At 38.3% G+C, this 20,827-nt stretch overlaps 1 protein-coding gene across 2 annotated transcripts in view; it reads left to right on the plus strand.

Annotated features, from left to right (window-relative positions):
* Positions 1–20,827, plus strand: part of Tpr2 (Tetratricopeptide repeat protein 2) — a 346,913-nt gene that overhangs the window by 283,236 nt on the left and 42,850 nt on the right. For both annotated transcript variants that reach the window (XM_067151833.2, XM_067151834.2), the window contains 2 exons: positions 11,714–11,879; positions 11,964–12,110. In XM_067151833.2, the coding sequence (XP_067007934.1) occupies positions 11,714–11,879; positions 11,964–12,110 (313 nt within the window). The remainder of the gene's footprint in view (positions 1–11,713; positions 11,880–11,963; positions 12,111–20,827) is intronic.

Here is a 20,827-nt window from a genome sequence, read left to right on the forward strand (position 1 = left end):
CGCACAGATTCATAAATCGAATCCAACTCGAGCTCTAATCCACCGTTCAAATACTTACTCTCCATCACATTAATCATATCTCTAAGTAAGTTATTTTCTGCTTTAAGATCCTCAATGTCATTTCGCAGAATATTTACAATTTCCAACGCATTTTCATACTCTCTATCTTTAGATTTCGAGCCGCCATCACTGATAACAACATTCACAACACATTGTTCACAAAAGCTGTCTTCATTTGCATTCATTTTTTCCTCCCTGGGCCTGTTTCTGCACTTAAAATGCTACCAACGGTTGTACAAATTACACAGGATGCCGTTTTTAACTATTTTACGGCATTTACCTCACTTTACAGCAAGTTTTACCCTTACTTTCTTGGGAGTAGACATAACCATGTTCACATTAGCAGACTCCATGTTGCCAAGGCGCATTAGGTCTGTAGTTTGGTTTGTTTTAGGGGTGTTTGTTAGATTATAATTATACGCATTTAATTACTGTGATGTTAAGCCAAAGTGTTGTTGGTTTTTAATTTGTTCCCAGATTTTCTGTTTTCCTGTATCTTAGGTTTTTTTTTTCTTCCTCGTGTTCCCCTCAAAAACAGAGAATCAAGGTTCCACTGTATTTCATTTTGCTGGCTTGAATTCTACGCTCCTATTTACCTGTCATTGTCTGGTCTCATTTGAAACTCAACAGTTTAAAGACACTGACCAATAATTTTCACATTACCTTTCCCTTGTCTTTCTCCTTTTGATATCACCATAGTCTTGCTTTTCTCTGCACTAATTTTCATATCACGCTTTTCAATTTTCTCGTTCATGACATAAAATTGTTCTTGAACTACTTTGCTGTTCATTCCCCAGATCACAACATTGTCTATGTCTCCTTAACGATGTCATCCATAACCATTAGAAGAAACAAGAAAGGTTACAGCACATTCCCCTGTCTTAGTCCAGTTTCATTTATAAACCATTCTGTCTTTCCAACTGGAGTCTGTACACTCCTGATGCACCCTGAATTTTTGCTGCCAGATTTTGAAAAAAGAATATAAGCAGGTATTATTTGCACATATATGATATTATATCAACAAACACTTGAAAATATATAACAAATAGAAATGGAATTGGATTTTTTCCTGCAGTTTCGTAACTTATGAACTTATTGCAATTTATTGATATCAATTAGAACTTTGTATATCTTTCCTAACTGCAAAATTATTAATTCAGTGCTGTAGGATAAACAATATTCCTGTCTCGCTATTAGGCATGTAAATGTGTAAATTCCTTGGAGTTCCAACCCACAAGAGAAACTTGGAGTTTCCAAATCAATCCCTACTACCATACCTTCAGCGTTTATCTTTTAGCCTTTACAGCCATCGCAAAGTGAGATATTGGAAATCATATTCATTCTAATTCAAACAGCATGTCCGTACACGACTGTCTCTTCCTTTTGCAGCACCAGTCAACTCTTACAACAAGATAATTTATTGCAATCCTCTAATTCAGTACCGTGAGCATTTTGTTCACTCACGTACCTTTCATTCTAGCAACCACCAGCGGGTTAAACAAATCAGAAGTTTGCATGTGGAAGAACTCTTTTTTGTCACCCGATTACATACATTGAGCAGCAAGTGTCTCCATAAATACTGTATTTATGCAAATAATCCTTGTATATGTTAAAAAAATTGAGGTAAGAAATTGGGGTATAAGGTTGGGAACACGCTCCTGGCTCACCTAGTTTTCGATGTTGGCATTAGTTTGCTGCTAGTGAGGAGATAACATATGTCTGACAACTGAAAGGAAGTATATGTATGTATATGAATGAGGTTGCTATGTTGAGAAACGTGTGTAGTTGTGCGTGAGCTGATTGTTGCCAGTTGAGCTATTTTTGTGCTAGACCTGGAGGCTTCTAATGTTAAGTTAGCGGATGAAAATCGGCGAATGCAGCTAGCAGGTTTTCTGGTGGGTTCCAACTTATGAATAGCTGGAATCTAGCCAGAAATATCATTGTTATTAAATATGATTTTATTGATTAGTATGATACTGACAGCCCTAAATAGTAAGCGAGACTTCATATTTGAATGGTAATGAAAATAAGAATTCTGTATAATGATGCATCATGGCTTTCTTTCTTATTTTGCAGAAAATAGGAAATTAGGTAATTGGTCTTTCCAGTGTAATCATCTTGTCTCGCTTTTTTGCGACTACTTCAGATGACAGGGGAGCTTCTGTATCTCAGAAGCATATTACATGGTCACAGTATAAGTGACCTGTCAACAGGTGTTGACAGTTTTTCCCTGTCTGGTGTGCCACCAGCCGGTCTTTATCCTCCAGGCCACACCATCTGGAATGCAAAGTGTCTGGGAATCGTGGAATGCACCTGCAGTATAAACTCGATTTCGCGTGACCTAGATTTAATGTAAACCCGCATTTAATGGAAGAAATTTCAAGTCCCGAAAATTATTCCATGAGGGGCAATGTAATTTTATATTCGATTTAACATATTTCACAATACAGCAAAACCTGCATTTAGCGTAAAGAAATGTTGAAATTCTCAAATATTTGTCTCTCAGTTTTGGTTATGGGACTTTAAGAACCTATGAAAAATGCATCATAAGCTTGCTAATGATGAATCAAGGCAAGCAGAGGATTTTAGAGCACGAGCACTTAGGGCTAAAGTGAGATGTCAGACTCAGATACACATCCGACCATGGCCACTGTAGTACAGCTGAAGAAAACTCCCATTTTAATGACAATATAATTATGCCATTCGAAAATTCCTGTATTAATCTGTGCAGTATCCTTTGGTTACAATGAAAATCCTTTTACTGATTCATCCAAAATTACGGGCAAACTTGGGCGTGTTTAGTTTTTTTTTTCTGTTATCAGTATTCATACACACTACTCCAGCATTTGTATTAAATGCGATCGATCATCCTCCGTATTGATTCCTCTCTACATACGAGCGAGTCGCTCTTGAGCGAGCCTGAGCTCTCCTCGCAACTCCGACTCTCTGACTGGTGTAAACAAGCATCGGGAGAACATGTTTTTTGCAATAAGTGCAATGAGAGCAGTTGTTAACTCCTTAGAAATAAAGCCTGAAGTGAACAAATGTTTAAATTTAATACTATATACTGAAATAAAATAAGAATGTGATACTTCTTCTCAAGATAGTGGTGTGCATAAAATTTCAGAGGTTAGCTTATGTACTTTCGTGTCTTAACTTTCAGAATGGCTCTTCCCATGAAAGTTTATAGTGAAAAGGTTATCATTACTCTGCAGGGAGCTTGAAATATGTTTTCATAATACGTGCGCAGCAAACCTAGGTTAGGTGACGCCATTTGAAGTAAGAAAATGGAAACATTTGCCACAAACCTCAGAAGTGATGCTATTGCAATTTTTAGAAAGAAACCGAAAATTCATGTTCAAACTATTGTAATTAGTAAATACGTGCTAATGAGTGAGCCGCTGGTTGGAAAACATCTGTAAAAATGTTTGAACAAACTGATTGCTGTTTGATACTGATTTTGATGTTTGTGCGAATTTTATATCTTTCCTGACTTTTGTGGAAAATCATGTACAACCTTATATATAAGAACAACCTTAAACCGAAATCTACTGGCAAAAGGAAGGGTTAAACATGGGCTCACCATTATCAGGAATAATAGCAAACATATTCCTAAGAAACATTGAAAACAATTTCCTAACCAACTAAGGACATAGAGGGAGAATTTTTTAATGAGAAAACATGTTACCAGTAAAACATTTGTTTTATTATTGTTATCTGTCTGTCATTGTGAACCTCAGTTACTTAGATAATTTTTTCATGAAAATAATCAGTGTAAATAATAAAAAAAACGTTTCACAATGAACAGTGCTTGTTGTTGTTGTTGTTGTTGTTGTTGTTGTTGTTGTTGTTGTTGTTGTTGTTGTTGTTGGAAATTCAAGAGATCCATTAATTTTGCCAGTCAGTGTAAAAGAAGCTACAAAACTCTTTACAAACACTTAGTTAATTCGCAGAGGCTTGCAGACTGAATGCTAAAAGGCATCATAGTGTACAATGAAGATGCACATATGAGATAATGATCCATCATCTAGCAACCACATTTCCTTACGTATGTGCCTTCAGCTTTTATTCAGCTGGGTTCAGCATTTTTTTTCTTTCCCTATTTGCTTTGCGTTGCACCGGCACAGATAGGTCTCATGGCGACGTGGGAAAGGAAAGACCTAGGAGTGGGAAGGAAGCGGCCGTGGCCTTAATTAAGGTACAGCCCCAGCATTTGCCTGGTGTGAAAATTTGGTTCGGCAGATAGCATGTCTGCTGATCTGATGATAGTGCAAAGAAACAAATTTGTTAGGGTGCTACCAACCATTTATTTATTTGATTAAATTTATTTTCATAGAACAGTCTGAGCCAAAGCTAGTTACGGTGCAATACAGGTCTCTTCCTTAGATAGCAGGGACAGTTTAACGCAAGAGGAATCTTCAGCAGAAACTACAAAGTTGTAACTACAGTACAGTATGTAGGGTAGGTATCTCCTTGTTTTATTGCTGTCACTGTGTGAATAATGTATGATGGTACAATTTATGTTAATACAGTCAAAGATCTCTGGAAAAGGTGTGCTACCTACTGAAACCTCAATTTAAGGTAATCCCCATTTAAGGTTAAAAAAAATCAGGTCCCTGTAAAAATGTTGCATAGGGGTTCTACTGTATTTTGCATCTTGTATAATTTGGATATTAATTTCAACTGTGATACATTTTCATCATGACATTCAGTATGTGATCATGTATATTCAACCACCCACCTTTTTCAGTAAATATAGTAGTTTCAAATACTAGCAGGATTGGGAGAAAAAAACTGTCGATTTATTCATCTAAGGTGACTGCCAAACACAGTTGGCAATTCTGCACCTGCCATGGTGTCATTCTTCTGTCCACGTCAGTTGAAGCGAATCACTTGTTCAAGATGACAAGTAAAGGTACTCGCTATAGGTCTTTCACAGCCAAAAAAGAGCTGTAGATTATAGGAGACGCAGAAGACATTGGAAATCGTTCAGCAGGAAGAAAATATGAGGTGGACAAGAGCTGTATTTCTGACTAGTGAAAATTTAAATTACGGCTTCAGCAAACTAGTAATAGCCAGGCGTTTTGTGGACAGAAAGCAAAGTTTCCTGGGATTGAAGCAAGATTATGTGCGGATATCGTAGAGACAATTTGAATGTGCTGTTACAAGTGAAATATGCTAACTTAAAACCCTATCGATTGCAAAAGAACTAGGTGTTACAGGATTCAAAGCTAGTCGTGGATAGCTTTAGCGATTTTTATGTTTCTTATGGCTATAGTTTTTGTCTTCCAACAGATTATGAAGATGAACAAAACCGTGGGATTTCAACCACTTCACACTTCCTTTGTCTGTCCAGTAAATAGTCAATTTCTAAAGTTCGTACGATTGTAACAAGTTTGAAGTGTGAGTGCAGAAATAATATTAGGCCCACTCTTCTAAGCTTCTAGCAAATATCTCTTACATCCAATATATGCCCGCAGAAATCCCCTGTTTATTTGCTAGCTGAAGCAGCTGCAGAGATCACGAAAGTACGACTTTGATCATGTTCGCTGCAATGGTTATACACATAGCGGTTCCTGTACGTGTAAAACATTGAGAGGGAAACTTCTGAAAAGGAGAGAGAAGACTGTTGTGTTAAATGTATTTGATAAGTTTATGGAAACGTATCCCGTATAATTGATGATATCGCAAAACCAACATGTGAGTTCAACACTATGTCTATTTCAGGTGTTAACTATGCATGAAAAGAATTATCCACCACAGGTAGTGTTACTATCTGAGTAAGAAGAGACCGCGTGTGAGAAGTGTTTTAGACGTGCAGTGTGACGAATTTGTAAGTAATTTAGGAGAGGATTCTAGTGATGCAAGAGACAATGAATCTTCCAATCTACAGGGAATTGAACCTTTTGCAAGTTCAGATTAATGTAATACCTATCACGTAAATAGGCCTACTTGTTAATTTTCATGGCAGATATATTTTATAGAAGTGATAATGTATTCTTATCATCTCAAATATGTTCAGGCAAAGCAGCTATATCAGTAAATTTACATGTTCATATTTGCATAAAGACCTCGTGGACCTTGCGGAGTGATATGCAATGTTTGTTTATGACTGTGTTACTGTTTTGATGAAAGAAATTTTAGTTAATTTCATTTTTTCCCAAATGAACCTTCCTCAAAGTAAGGCATGGGGATTATTCGCCGGCGGAGTTATACATGTAAATATAGTATTACTCTTGATTATGAAATCTTTCGGCTTGTTCACCTTCTGTTTGAACATTCTCGCTATCAAATTATGCTGATTACTTGGTCCTTGCCCTGCAAGATTAGATTTTTTAAATTTCTGACCACTTAGGTTGCAAGTGAAGGTTATGAAGGTATCCAGATGTCCCTAATGTACATAAGTTATAGCGTCTTCAGCACATTCTTTGTACATAAGATGATGGTAAAACAACTATTTCACTGATACAGTTCCACCCTGAGCGATTTAGTCTTGTAGATAGATGTACGCATTGTGACAAAGTTTCTTGTAATTTAGCTGGAGGAATTTCTGCATACACATTAATGACAAATTGGTGAAATAATTGTCCACATCGTAGAATTAGATTTAGATTCCATGGTTCTTGCTCTGATCATGATTCTATGCGCATAGGAATCCATCGCAGACCCTTTTTTGTTTGTTAAAGCTTTTGGTGGGTCAGGTTGCAATATTTTGAAATGGTACCAATCTTTACCTTCCCGAAATATTACAGGGCAAAACTGTAGAGTCTGCCTCGCAATGTTAGTAACACGAGGCACCACTATGTGGCACACGGCGAAGTGACTGTTCTTTGTTTAATACTTAGGTTTCCACTAGTAGCACAGAGGTAAGTAGAGGGAGTAGAGTAGCACTGCTGCCAACTGTCAGTTGTTGGTTTGATATGGCTATTTTTTTAACCTTGCAGTGCGGACAGTATGCGCTGCGGCGATAGAAAAGGCCTCTCGAAGGGAGTAAGGTTACCATCCAACGCTATGACACTTTCAAACTTTGCGGGCCTCTTTAGTTTATTTTTTATTTTTGCAGTGGTTGGTAACATCGGCCAATGCCCATGGTCTTTGGTAGAAGCAATGAATAATGGGACCTGTACCACTACTTTAGGTTATAAAAGTAAATAAACTTCTAGGGGCGGGTGGGTTGGACTCTGGCACGCGTAATGAACACGTCTCTCCTCCAGAATCATTTCTAGGTAAGAATAGCAGCATTGAAACTAACAGCTTTGAGTACAATTTTAGATTCATTGTTGTGCATCTTTTGCAGTGATGTCTCAAAAATGCAGATCAAAGCCTTTTGTTCATGAAGAAGGTATTGGAATAAAGTTCTGCTGTTGTTGAACACCTTCGTTCAGTTCGCAATTGTTTGTCACCTGTAAAACATATTTGTAGGAATTTTGTACCTTCATATTGAGTGAGAAGTAATGATTCAGCTCGTTGGTAAATCTGCCCATGTACCATACTTACGCGAATAATCCCCGCACCCTACCTTTAGGAAGGCTATTTTGAAGGGGGGGGGGGGGAAAGCCAACATTGACACAATTAAAACCCGCACTCCAATTTCGTGCCTCAATTTTTGTAAAAACGTGTGGGTATTATTCGCATAAATATGGTATTTAAAATGTCAGCATCAAGCCGCCTTTTACTGTTTTGGAAGCTCCAAATGATGTAATTTGGAAGTAATATTATTATATTTGTGAATGTTTTTAAGAAAATTTGGGATTCAGCTGAATCTGCTAATGTAAGTGAACATGGGGGTTCTGGTGGATCACCAATTGCTTGCACACAAACTTTTCCCACATGAGCAACACATGCTATCAGCTTCATTTACAAATTAATGCACAACAATGGACATGTGCCATTCATCTCTTCAACCGTGACTTTCAGCCATAATTGTATTCGATGCCAACTTTTACTGTTTATCAGTAAAATTTACGGAAATTGCAGCGTTTTACGGATGGACGGTGTCATTTTATGACTTCGCAGATTAAAATTTGAAATGTTAACATTCAATAACCGCTCCACTTGCGTACAATCGATAGTTTGCGTGGGTCAAAGCACACTCGGTCTTGGTCGAAGGCAAGTCCACGATAGTCGATAACTCATTCTTTGATATGATTGGTATTATTAACTGTGTGATGTTTGTGTCGTAATTGGAATTGAATTTAAAGCTGGGATAACAGTTCTTCCTTGTGAATCTTAGGTGTCGACAGGCTCTGCTCCACAAATTCTTTGGTCCGCTCCGTTCGCTTGTTGTGATTAAACCTATATTCTTTGACAACGTGAGTGATGTTCTTTGTTCACGAAGTTGGCGTTCCTTGAAAGTTTTGGCCTTTTAAGGTTATGACATATTTTAATGAAGTGTTCGAGTTTTTGTGTTATAACTTCGTGCTTCGCAGTTTCCTGTATTCGTTGGACTAATTACATTCATTCCAGTGACTGGGTATACCACTATTAGCGAAGCCTATAAATAAGAAGAATTACATTTGTTCCACGTGCGTGCTTTTTACCACGTGCATATTCTTCGCTTACGAGGTTGACGTCATGTTCATTTAATCGTTTAAGACTTATCTTGCTTTGATATGTTTTAATGGAGTGTTTGACTGCCTTGAGTGTTCGTTATAATTTTATGTGACGTTCAGTGGTCCATGTTCATTTCAATTTTCATTAGATATCGAGACATTTGTTCTCGGACATTTTCATATGCTACTTTCTTAATTAATAGAGAAATGTACACTCAAGTTTGAGCATTAAATAAATTTCACATTTTAGTCCTTGCTATAGTCTGTAATTGTCCTGGTTCTTTTCGTGGGTTTCACCACAAGGTATGCGTAAACCAGAAGTTCCATGAGCCAGACGAAGATTGTAAGTGCATTTTGTGTGGACAGAAGTGTAGTAGATATCACATCATATGCTACTTTCCTATTGTAGATTATCATGAATGAATCCAATAAGAAACAGTACTTCCAGACATTTAAAGAATCATATTCTGTTGATTTTCCGTGCATACTAAAATCAAGAAAGGGAGAGAAATTTGCCTTTGGCACAGTATGTGGGTGTGATATTAATATTGCACATGGTGGAAGAAATTATTTAAGTGATCAGTTAGTTATTGGCATTCAAACTTCAAGCACAGTGAATGATCTCCAGGATACAGATAAACCCCGTTTCATCAATGAGAAACTACTATTGTACTGCCTGTGACTACATCATCAAGTTTCCACTCAAGGATGATTTTATTTTATTTAAGCCAGGGTATGTCGAAAATTGTTAATTTTTTTGTCGTGCATGAGTTTTACTGACGGCCCTTTTCAAAAGTTGGCAGTTATGCCTGAATGCTTCCATTTTCAAATTGACTCACCCGGATCTTTGATGTGCTGCTTGAGTTGTAGTTCTTTGTTATTGAAGTTTAACTGTACAATGTTCTGTCATTACAGAAGCTCTAGCCTGTGCGCTGATCTTCCCATCTTTGCTCGCACCTTGTACACTTTGTTTCTTCATTCAGCTCTTGAAGGGAATTCTTTTATCAAGTCTGTCCATGTTATACCTTATCCTTTTTTGCACTCGAACTGCGTCTGCCAATGAATTGCTGCTCATTGGGAGGCGTTGTCGAGTTTTATAAAAACTGGTAATAACTGCAAATAAAAAATCAAGTAGTTGTTACTTCCGCTTTTTTGCTCTTATCTGTTGAAAACTCTTTTTCATAACCCAAACATTAAAAGAGGTAATTGAGTTATTGGTTCCCCCTTACAACATGGAGTTCAAATTTGAATTTGACACTGTGCGAGTTGGTTGTGTGGTTTAGGGGCGCGCAGCTGTGAGCTTGCATCTGGAAGATAGTGGGTTCGAGCCCCACTGTCGGCTGCACTAAAGGAGGTTTCCATGGTTTCCCATTTTTAGACCAAGTAAATGCTGGGGCTGTACCTTAATTAAGGCCTTGGCCGCTTTCTTCCCACTCCTAGTCTTTTTCTATCCCATCGTTTCCATAAGACCTATCTGTGTCAGTGCGATGTAAAACAAATTGTAAAAAAATAAAAATGAAACAAAATTGAATTTCACATAATTACCTGTAACGTGTTTGAGTGCCTCATGCACCCTGGTGTAAATTTTGGTACTGATCGGTGAAGGTGTGTAGATTTGATAGGAAGTTCTTTCTTCAATTGGAATGGTTAAGCACACTTGACACCCTCTAAGAAGAGTTAATGTATTTGATTAATGCCCCGTAAGTTCCAGTAAGCAGAATTTTTGTTTTTCTAATGTAGTACAATCTCATTAACCAGCAACTGTTTCTATTACTAAGCATGCAGTTATGATTTCCCCAAAAGATTCAGAGCAGACTGTGCTGTTGGTGCAGTCTACGACTAATACAATCTCTATAGGTTGGGATAAATAAGTCAAGAAAACAAGTAATAAAGGCATTGTTTTAGAATTAAGAAACAAAGAGGAATGCAAAATTTATGGTACTTACGATTTAAGGACCTAATCTGTACCTGAAAGCAATTGTTCCATACTCATTCTTGGAATGGGATTAATTTTCCAGAGAGTGAATTTTTAAAGTAGTTGTTTTAGAATTAAGAAATGAAATGGAATCCAAAACTATGGTACATAGATTGATTTCAAATAATCTGCACCTGAAAGCAATCATTTCATGCTCATTCGTGGAATTGAGTTTAATTTTCCAGAGATGTAATTACAAAATCCGTTTGCAAACTTTTTGAATTTTTTTTTTTAAGGACGTCAAAGATTGCACCACAACATACACAGTTGTTGAAGTTAACTCTGCTATTTTTAGGCACTGTCTCTTACAGAGCTAGAGGGGGAGTTCAGTGGGACATAATTTGCTGGCGTTGCCATCATTATGGTAATTAAATCAATTTTCTAAGAGCTGGAAGTTTCTTGGAAATATTTTGGAAATGTTAAGAGCTTAGGGCCTTTAAATGTTGTTTTCAGGCTCCCTTCAGGACTTGCCAAGTATTGTTTATTGGAGTGAGGGATTTAACCATGAACTGTGCCTGGTCCTTTTCTGACAACTTCTTCTTCCTCTTCTTCTTCTCAGCATGGAGTTAATAATAATAATAATGATGCTATTTGCTTTACGTTCCACTAACTACTCTTTCACGGTTTTCGGAGATGCCCGTAAGTCTACCAACACGAGGCTGATGTATTTGAGCACCTTCAAATACCACCAGACTGAGCCAGGATCGAACCTGCCAAGTTGGGGTCAGAAGGCCAGCGCCTTAACCGTCTGAGCCCCTCAGCCCGGCAGCATGGAGTTCAATTTAATATTTGACAATATAACTAACTCTGTGACCCATTTCAGGGCCTCGTGCGTTTGCTGCAGTGTGATGATCCAGTGGTTGCTAAGGTTTGGAGGGCTAACAAATGGGAATATCGATGACTGGTGTATTGTATTGTTTGAGTAGCAATACCATACATAGATTGCCATGGGGAGAAATTACATTTCTTGAGTATTACTTGAATTTTCTGTGAATGCTTTAAATTTTAATCACTAATCTCCAATTTAGTACCCATTCCTTAAGGTTAGCTGCTGACTTTTATCTGTATGAGTGCTTGTTAAATATATGGACTAAGTGTCTAAGTGGATATCTACTTTTTATTCTAGCTTGGTCGCCAAAATGAGGCAGTTACAGATTGTTCTTCAGCTTTAGAACTGGATCCAAATTATCTTAAAGCACTGCTTCGTCGAGCTAAATGCTATATGGATCTTGGGGAATATGAAGATGCAGTGAGGGATTATGAAAATGCATTCAAGATGGACAAGAGTAGAGGTAATAAGTTGTTAAGAGTGTAATGTTACTTTTTCAGAAAGTGGTAATTCTGCTACCTTACACTTAACTGTTTATTTTCTTCAGAGAACAAGAGACTGCTGCAAGAGGCTAAATTGGCTCTGAAGAAATCCAAGAGAAAAGATTATTACAAAATCTTGGGTATAGACAGGAACGCCTCTACAGACGACATCAAGAAAGCGTATCGGAAACGAGCTCTTGTTCATCATCCAGGTACTGTAACTTCCATAATTAGTTTGTATTTTACATGCTAAAACTAATAATGTATGTTGTTGCTCTTAAGTGACAACTCAGTAGCCACTATGATGCTCTATGACTGAAGCAGTTTTTTTAATACCGTATTTACTTGTGTATTAGATCTCACTTTTTTCCAGTTTACAGTCAAAACAAAGTAGCGGAAGAGGGGGGGGGGGGCAATATGATAACCTCAAATTTTGTGCAGTGAACACATGACTTCTAGGCTATAAAGAGCTATAAATTGTACATGTAAACATTCGGCACTATTCTTTGACAAACCTATCAATGCATTCTGAGTTTTACTGGCTATTTTTGTTGGAAGGTAGTATTTTTAAATTTAAGAAGAATAAATGGTGAATACATGACTTTTAGGCCTACATATAGCGTAAATATTGTTTTAGTTACTCTTTTGATGATGAGGTTGACGTCAGGAAGGGCATCTGGTCATAAAAGTTTGCTACAAAGATTTGTCTCGCTTCATACTCGATCCCGTAGAGAAAAGGGATAAGGGTATCGTATTATGCAATATTAATACAAAACAACGTAATGGCAGTCATTTGGGTCTGTCAGTTAAGCAGTAGGTCTACCACACGGTAAACCTGATCACTGCTTTCATTTGAATTATCGTCGTCTTGTGCCACCAACTTCCCTGCTCCCGGCATGTTGTCATTCCACATGACATAATCTTCACGGCTATCGCAAGTATTCAAGATCCCGTCTTTCTGGAATTTAAAAGATAGGTTTGTTACAGACTATAGAGTCCAAACAGTGAGAATATATTCGCAAATGTTTCTGGAGATGGTCTCTGTTATTCCCAGTTGATGTATGTGTAGCAGAAGCCACCCCTTCTGAATAAAGCCATGCTGTAAAAAAGCATGCCAGACCACCAGCATGTTACGAGTTGTACTTCCGAATGTAATACATAGTGACTGGAAGCATTCTTTGGATAACTGCGGCTATTGAAAGTCAGACCTTTATTTTTAAGTATACTTCATGCTTGTTCTCTGCATTTATCACATCAGGATTTATCTAAATACCTGTAATTGATATTAGAGAGATCACATTGTTTATGTCAGGTATGCTACTAAGTGCCCGGATAGTGTCGAAGTTCCGCGACGGAAAGAGTAAAAATAAATAACAGGAAAGCTTATCGTATTTATGGATATCTACAGGTGTTAATTTCATTATGGCCCGTATTGACAATTGATCACTATTAAAGGGTAGGACGGGTCCAACTATTCAATATTATTAGCTTGTATATTGTCTTATAAAACTGGGACTTGTTTCAACCCCATGTATATTGGATCATCTTCAACTACACTCCAGTTGGAAGACATAAGCACTCATATAACCAATAATGATATAAACATTGATATGACACAATTTATAGTCTTAATTTAAACCACTGATGAAGTCCGAAGAACATATCCACACTTTAAATAACACATCAAGAATGTTGTGGCTGATGGCAAACTATTTTGTCGTTTCTACAGCAGCCATCGTTTTTGAGTTGATCTGGGAGTTGGTATCCTTTTCTGTGTAGACGAGCAACTTGATGTTCATAGTAATATGGGTCGAGACTTATATAGCTTTAAGGGGAACATTCGTACTTAGAGTCTGGTGTTGGTATCCGTACCAAGTGCACGCAACTTACGAACAACATATTGATGATAAGGAAAATCTATTCGCCATCAACCCAATATTTTTGATGTGTTATTTAAAGTGTGGATATGTTATTCGGACTTCATCAATGGTTTAATTAAGACTATAAATTGTCATATCAGAGTTTATATCATTATTGGTTATATGTGTGCTTATGTCTTCCAATTGGAGCGTGGCTGAAGATGACCCAATATACATGGGGTCGAAACTAGTCCCAGTTTTATAAGACAATATACAAGTTAATAGTATTGAATAGGTGGACACTTCCTACCCTTAGGTATCTACAGGTGTGGCATTAATGCGTTTTATTATCATAATGTTTAATTTTGCACGTTTGTTGCCTCCCTATATTTTTTGAATGCATAGTATGTTCTGTTTGGCGTGTCCGAAAATCTTAAAAATCGTTAGAGGGGATGTAAAATCAGTATTATTATTATTGTTGTTGTTGCTGTTGTTTAGGTACATTGGCGTGTAAAACAGTTATGATTGGATTGTTTTTATCGCGTTTTAAATCGACTTCTCTCCAAAGATTACATAGGCTATATTGATCCGAGTTAAGAGATATTAAATGATCACTTTGTTAATGATCTCGCTTGCTATATTAATAGCAACAGCCATGAATATTTCTTAACTAAAGTAAACTCTTTTCCTCATCCCGAGGTAGTACAGCTCTCAATGAAGGGAAACTGCATGTACCATTTTTACTGCATATCAACTTTCCTCCCATTCTTAAATCTCTGGCAGAACGGTACCAGGAATCAAACTCATTCCCCCGAGAATGGCAGCTAATTTTGCTGACCCTTACGCTGGTGGACATTCTTAACTACAAAAAAGAAGTGATGTGCTTTAATTGCACACGTCGGACACGAAACTCTTCACCTATTTGTACATCATCAGAGCTGCAGTAGGCCTATGCTATGGAGGTGACATTTTTTAACTATGAAACACAGATGTACCACATGACTTTGATGCTTTTCCATTGCACGGGTCGTAAGGATGAAATTATTGACAAATTTGTGTGATGTCACCGGAGCTGCCGTAACGTCTGTACCCACTTTGAAGCAGAATCGTTGTTGTTCTCTGATGAATTACATTGGGTATGCAAGATTACTTTTCTTAATTTTTTTATGTCTCAAAAAGCCAGGAGTGATGTAATACACTAGGGTTTTGGTGAGATTACCCATTTATTCATTTATTGTGTTGTACTTTTTTTTTTTTTTTTTTTTTTTTACCATTGCATGATAGCAGTAATTTTTTTTTTCATTGTCCTTAGTTTCTGAAAACCAGGAATGGCTTCATTAGTTAGGTAATTTGAAGTTACTTGCTTATTACACAGCGATTCTAATCCTTTCACACCCCAGTTTTCATAGGAATAAATCGCACAAAAATTTACATTTTTGAGAAATTACACAAATAAATGCCAATTCTTTCTCTTTCATCGCTATCTACTGTACATAAATGTGTGAATTTACACTTAACATGGGAATCCTTTCAGTTTGACGAGGTTGATTGAAGTGAAACTTGGTATTCTGAACAAGGGAATAATGCTGAATCAGTGACTATGATAAATTTGCTGCTAAATTGAGTGAAGCAACACAGTTTCATATTAAGTGAGAGCACGTTTTGTGTGGTCGAGCACATTAATTTCTCTTCCTGCTGTTATGTCTATGATCTCCTAGCACTGTCAGTTAAATAAGATGTGATCATCCAATTACTGAGATGTATTTTGCATATTGGGGAAGTTGATAAAAAGCACCAATCCATTCAATGCAAATATAGGCTAGATTAAGATGCATGTTTTCCTACAGCATTAAGCCTGGTGTTAATGACCAGCAATTTGCAGTCTTCCTTGAAAATATGGAACAAAAGTATTGTAATATGTTGGAGGAAAACAGTTTTTAAACATTACTTTTTTATGGTGGATGTGAAGATTGCAAGTTTTCAATTGCGTAGAATGGATGGACGTCCATGTATCCGGTGAGAAACATCAGAGTACCAACACTGCAACCAGAGCTGGACGAACGCAAGGTGGTGGGCACAGTGTTATAATCTGTGGTATTCTCTAGGTTCTGTCATCCGTGTGGAAGGGACTCTTGACCGATTTGGTTATGAATCCATCCTCGGTGATCATGTCCACCCGCATGTGATGATTGTGTTTCCTCGAGAGGTTGGGATATGATATAGATATTGATTCCCATAGGGAACCTGATATTCCAACCCAATAATGCACATTGCCAGACGGCTAGAATTTCTGCATTCGTCGTGGCACGCACCCTTCAACAGTTGTGGCATGGAGACCTATCAACACCTGAGTCACTGCCAGCACATCTGTTCTCCGTGTGGCGAAGGGCAGTTGCTCTGGATACTAGGAGGGGGTCATAATAATGTGATCAGACTGTGTGTGTTTTCAGGAAAGTACAGAAAATAATTTTGTGTCTTAAGTTGGAAAAATACCGCATTTGCTCGCATATAACTCGCCACCGCATAAATCTTGCACCCCATTTAACATTTGAAATTGCAGGGAAAAATTCCCTGCACATAACTCGCATTAATTTCTGACATCATAAAGACATACGGTATGTACACGAAATAAACTTTGGGTATTGTGTGGACGTGCCTACATTGCTGTTATGGTACTTTGTACGTTACAGTACAGGAAGAAGCTGCATTTCTTTTTACCTGCAGAACGGTTGAGGCTAGCTGTTGTAACAAAAATACCTAACTCGCAAACCTCCGCCCCAAGGCCACATTCCTGGCCAATCAGTCACATTCAACCATTCCTCTCATTCTTCCGTCTTTGCCTCTCTGGCAGAGCTGATCACATGGACTGGAAGTGTTTCCCTGTCCCGGCAGTCAAGTGATCACAGTATTAGGTATTGTTCATCTGTTGTATTGTCGACAAGTACCAGTGTTCTGTCTTCATGTTTCATTATTGTTTCTTGGTTAAGTTTTCTTGTGTGGATCGATCTTTAAGTTATGGAGAAACGTGGGAATTATACGGCTGGGTTTTAACTCGGAGTGATAAAATATGCTGAGGAACATAGTGCCGGTCAAGAATTCAGTGTGACTGAGTTTAATGTTCGCTACTGGCAGAAACAGAAAGCTGCGCTAGAAACCACCAACTGAACACATAAGGCATTCATAGGGCCGAAAACTGGTAAGTTTCCTGAGCTGGAAGATGAGTTGCTTCATTACGTTACAGAGTTGTGAAATGATGGCTTTAGTATCTCACACGAGATGTTACATTTCAAAGCGGCTAACTAGCGATTAAAGGAGGAATCAGCTGTTCATATCTGAAAGTGAGCCGGGGTCGGATCTGTAGAGTCGGGACACGAAAGGGATTGTGTCTGCAAAGGCGAACGACTCTCTGCCAGAGAGTGCCAAGCGATTTCATTGACAAAATCATTGATTTTCATCGCCATGTGATAGCAATTACATGTTACAAATTTCATATTTGGTCCGTATTGAAATGTACGTCAATTTAAGATATTACTAAAATTTATTAGGATCAACCTATTCAATAAGTAATATCCTAAATTGATGTGATAGCAATGCGGAATAAAAAAATTACCTCTTATCTCAAATTGGCAATGCAGATTAAACCCCGATAAACTTCGACATGCCATGCAATACCATCATCGACGAGAAGGGAGAATCTAGTGTGCTTGTATGTACAACTGGGTGTGTAACTGTTTCACCTCGTCCAAAACACTTGGGGAGATGAAAGTTATTATCTTGGAACACATGAATATTAAATAAACTATTTGTGGCTTGCCCGCAAATTGCCACGCAAAATAGAAACAATTAACATTCCATGGTTTCCCATTTCTCTATGTGATGTTTGGGTGCCAGGATTACAGTTTTAAACAAAACTGTAAGCCAAAATTTATATTTACTAGCATAGAGACTTATGCTTAAATCACAGGGGTAGGATATTAAATAATTAACCATTAAGTATCGCTTAAGAAAGAAAATTAATGCAATATAAAATACAAATTAATTTATTATACAAAAAAAAAATGAGATGAATCGGAAAAGTTTCCTTAAAGCGTGGAGGAATTTATAATTTACTGAATTTACTATTGCTTGCTTTATCTAATTGAAGCTCACCAATTGCAGCTTCCGTTGAAGTCATCTGGTTTCCGTGGTTGCTCGTTCTCTTCTTCTCGATGTAGAATTTGCTCCATGGACATCCTTCCTTCCTTCTCTGATATGGTACGGGCTATCTGGACTAACACTCCCTACTTGCCTAGTCTTTAAATTAGACATTGGCCCTATACTTGTAAAAACTGATCAGCGTTGATCGTAAGAGGAGAAAATTCAGAGATATGAATTTTTCCATATTAGTAGAAATATCAAACCAACTGAGCTATACTATTTATACGGTACAGACTTGTACCAAAATTCCGTAGACTTGAACTAAACATAGTTCTTCGTCCACAATATTTACTGAATATCACAAGCCGTAAGCTTGTTTCGTGTCTCGTAGATCTGATAACATAACCGCAACTAAGTACTGTATCGAAAATCAAATCACGTCGTACAAAGTAGATGTTCACAGTAGAAGTACTAGTGATGGAGTACACGTAGTTAGGTTGTAAGGTTGTAAGGCTGTAAAGTCATAAGGTCCTGTTCTCGTGTTGAGAATCAGTATATATCCTGGCCCACCCCCACTCTTGGTAACAGTTCAATCTCAAAACTCATATACAACGAAGTATCTGGTTCGATAGATCGAAGCATCAACTTCCCTTCCCTTCTTCCTCAACAAGTCCAGAAGGTGTGGCGATGATATAGCTGACCAGCTTGCAAGCCTCGTGCACGGGTCGCTGTTTACTAGCCTTGGTCATAAAATAAACCCATGACTCACGCAAAATCCCAAGCTTCAAGAATAACCCTCCGTATACACAAAATGAGATGAAATGAAAACAACTATGTCTCAACATATTGACCGTATTTACAACATAATGAATTCTTATCCTACATAATATAATAATTTAAATACTAAAACGATGTTATTCCGTGCCCAGCCAGCTTTCGTGGGGGTCTGGCACCGAATTGAGTAAGCGCTAGACATAACTCCTCGGAAGACACTGGGGTGGGGGGCCTCAACCCCGACACGGCGCGTCCCATATGGCTGATAGGGGATGCTCCTGTAGATATGCAGGACAGGTGTGAATAAGGCCAAGCCAAATAAGCACCCGCGGATCAACTGAGGCAAAAAGGACTCCAGTCAACGGTCTCGACGGCGGAAGAGGATATTTCCCAACGGCTGAGAGAGCGGAAGAACTGGCTCTTCGGCTTACAACCGAAGTTCTAACCACGGACTCCTAAGTAATCGTAAATGATAATTTAGCCGGAAGACACCAAGAGGCACCTCTCGATCTTAACCATCGAGTTGTAACCTTGTGATCATACCAGTATGATCACCCCCTGCATGTATCTTCAACTTGCAACATTGGCATGATGGATAACACGTTATCACAGCAACTACCCCAGGCTCTGGACACACCTAGTCCGGTTTCTCCCGATCATCGGATTCTGGGGGATCGGGAGCATCATGCAGAGAAGAGTCGGAGCTTCTCAAAATCTCTTCGTCCCAAGAAAAAGACCTTCTTAGGTACAATTAATGTCAACACCCTACTGAAAACAGGCAAGCTTAAACAGCTAACGGACACCCTGGATAAGTTCAATATTCAAATCATAGCACTCCAGGAAACGCGCTACCAGGATGAAAACCATTTTGACTCTGAAGAGTACAGGATATTTAAGGGTAAACCTGCCATAAGAATCCATGGGAACTTAACACAACTTGGAACAGCTTTTGCGGTACGAAAAACTATCATCAGTTCTGTACTTGACCTTACTTCCCCATCCGAAAGAATCTCAGTACTTACTGTGAAATCTGGCAATAAAGCTTACTCCTTGGTCAATGCCCACGCTCCCACAAACACTGACAATAAGAAAAACCCAGAGAAAGTGGAAGCCTTCTGGGAACTCTTAGAAGAAACCACTAGCAAGATTCCAAAGCACCACGTGAAAATCTTAGTAGGTGATTTTAATGCACAGGTTGGCAGAGAGAGGAAACACAAATGGATTGTTGGTCATCACTCGGCACATTGGAGAACGTCTTATAGACTTCTGTAAAACATTTGTCTTAAAACTAATGTCTGCGCATTTTGCGAGACCCCCACATAAGAAGAAAACGTGGAAATCACCAAACCCGTTATTGGGCGAATTCCAGATCGATCACGTCGCAATCTCCAGAAAGAATATGTGTGAGATCCAAAATGTTAGAGTACGGAAGGGATTTGTCGACTCGGACCACTACCTAACACAAATCAAAGTGAGATTCCAACCCAACAGATGCAGACCTAAACACAAAAGATCTCTAAGAATTGATCCAGAATGTCTTCGACAGAACGCCACGACCTTTCTACAAGACATACGAGAGCAGGACCCCAAGGACTGGCCAGGCCTTCGTAAAACACTTCAGACATCAGCCATGAAATTAGGGCAGCCTCCAAGGAAACGCAAACATAGGTGGTGGAACACGACCTGTGATAAAGCCATTGATGAACGGATGAAAGCATGGAATCAGTGGAATGGACATCAAACAACTAAGAGATGGGAGACCTTCCTAAAAGTTCAGAAAATCTCCTCAAAAATAATCCGCAGGGAGAAACGAGCCTATGACAAAAATAGACTCATGGAAATCGAATAAGATTTCCTTAGAAACAACTCCAGGAATTTCTACAAGACCTTCCGTGAGAATTTATCTAGCTATCAACCACCATCTTTATGTTTCCGTCGAGCAAATGGAACATTAGAAACGAACACCAAAGAGAACTGCACTATTCTAGCTGACTACTTCCGAGACCTCCTCAATTGTGATCCTCCAAAGGAAAGACTGAACTTTGAAAAGCCCATGCCCAACCCCAATTCACAGCCACCGACAATACAGGAAACAGCAGAGATTATACGATCGCTTAAAAATAATAAAGCTCCTGGAGAGGACGGCATCACTGCGGAGA

Source organism: Anabrus simplex, chromosome 7 (assembly GCF_040414725.1).
Source record: "Anabrus simplex isolate iqAnaSimp1 chromosome 7, ASM4041472v1, whole genome shotgun sequence".
Taxonomy (NCBI): domain Eukaryota; kingdom Metazoa; phylum Arthropoda; class Insecta; order Orthoptera; family Tettigoniidae; genus Anabrus; species Anabrus simplex.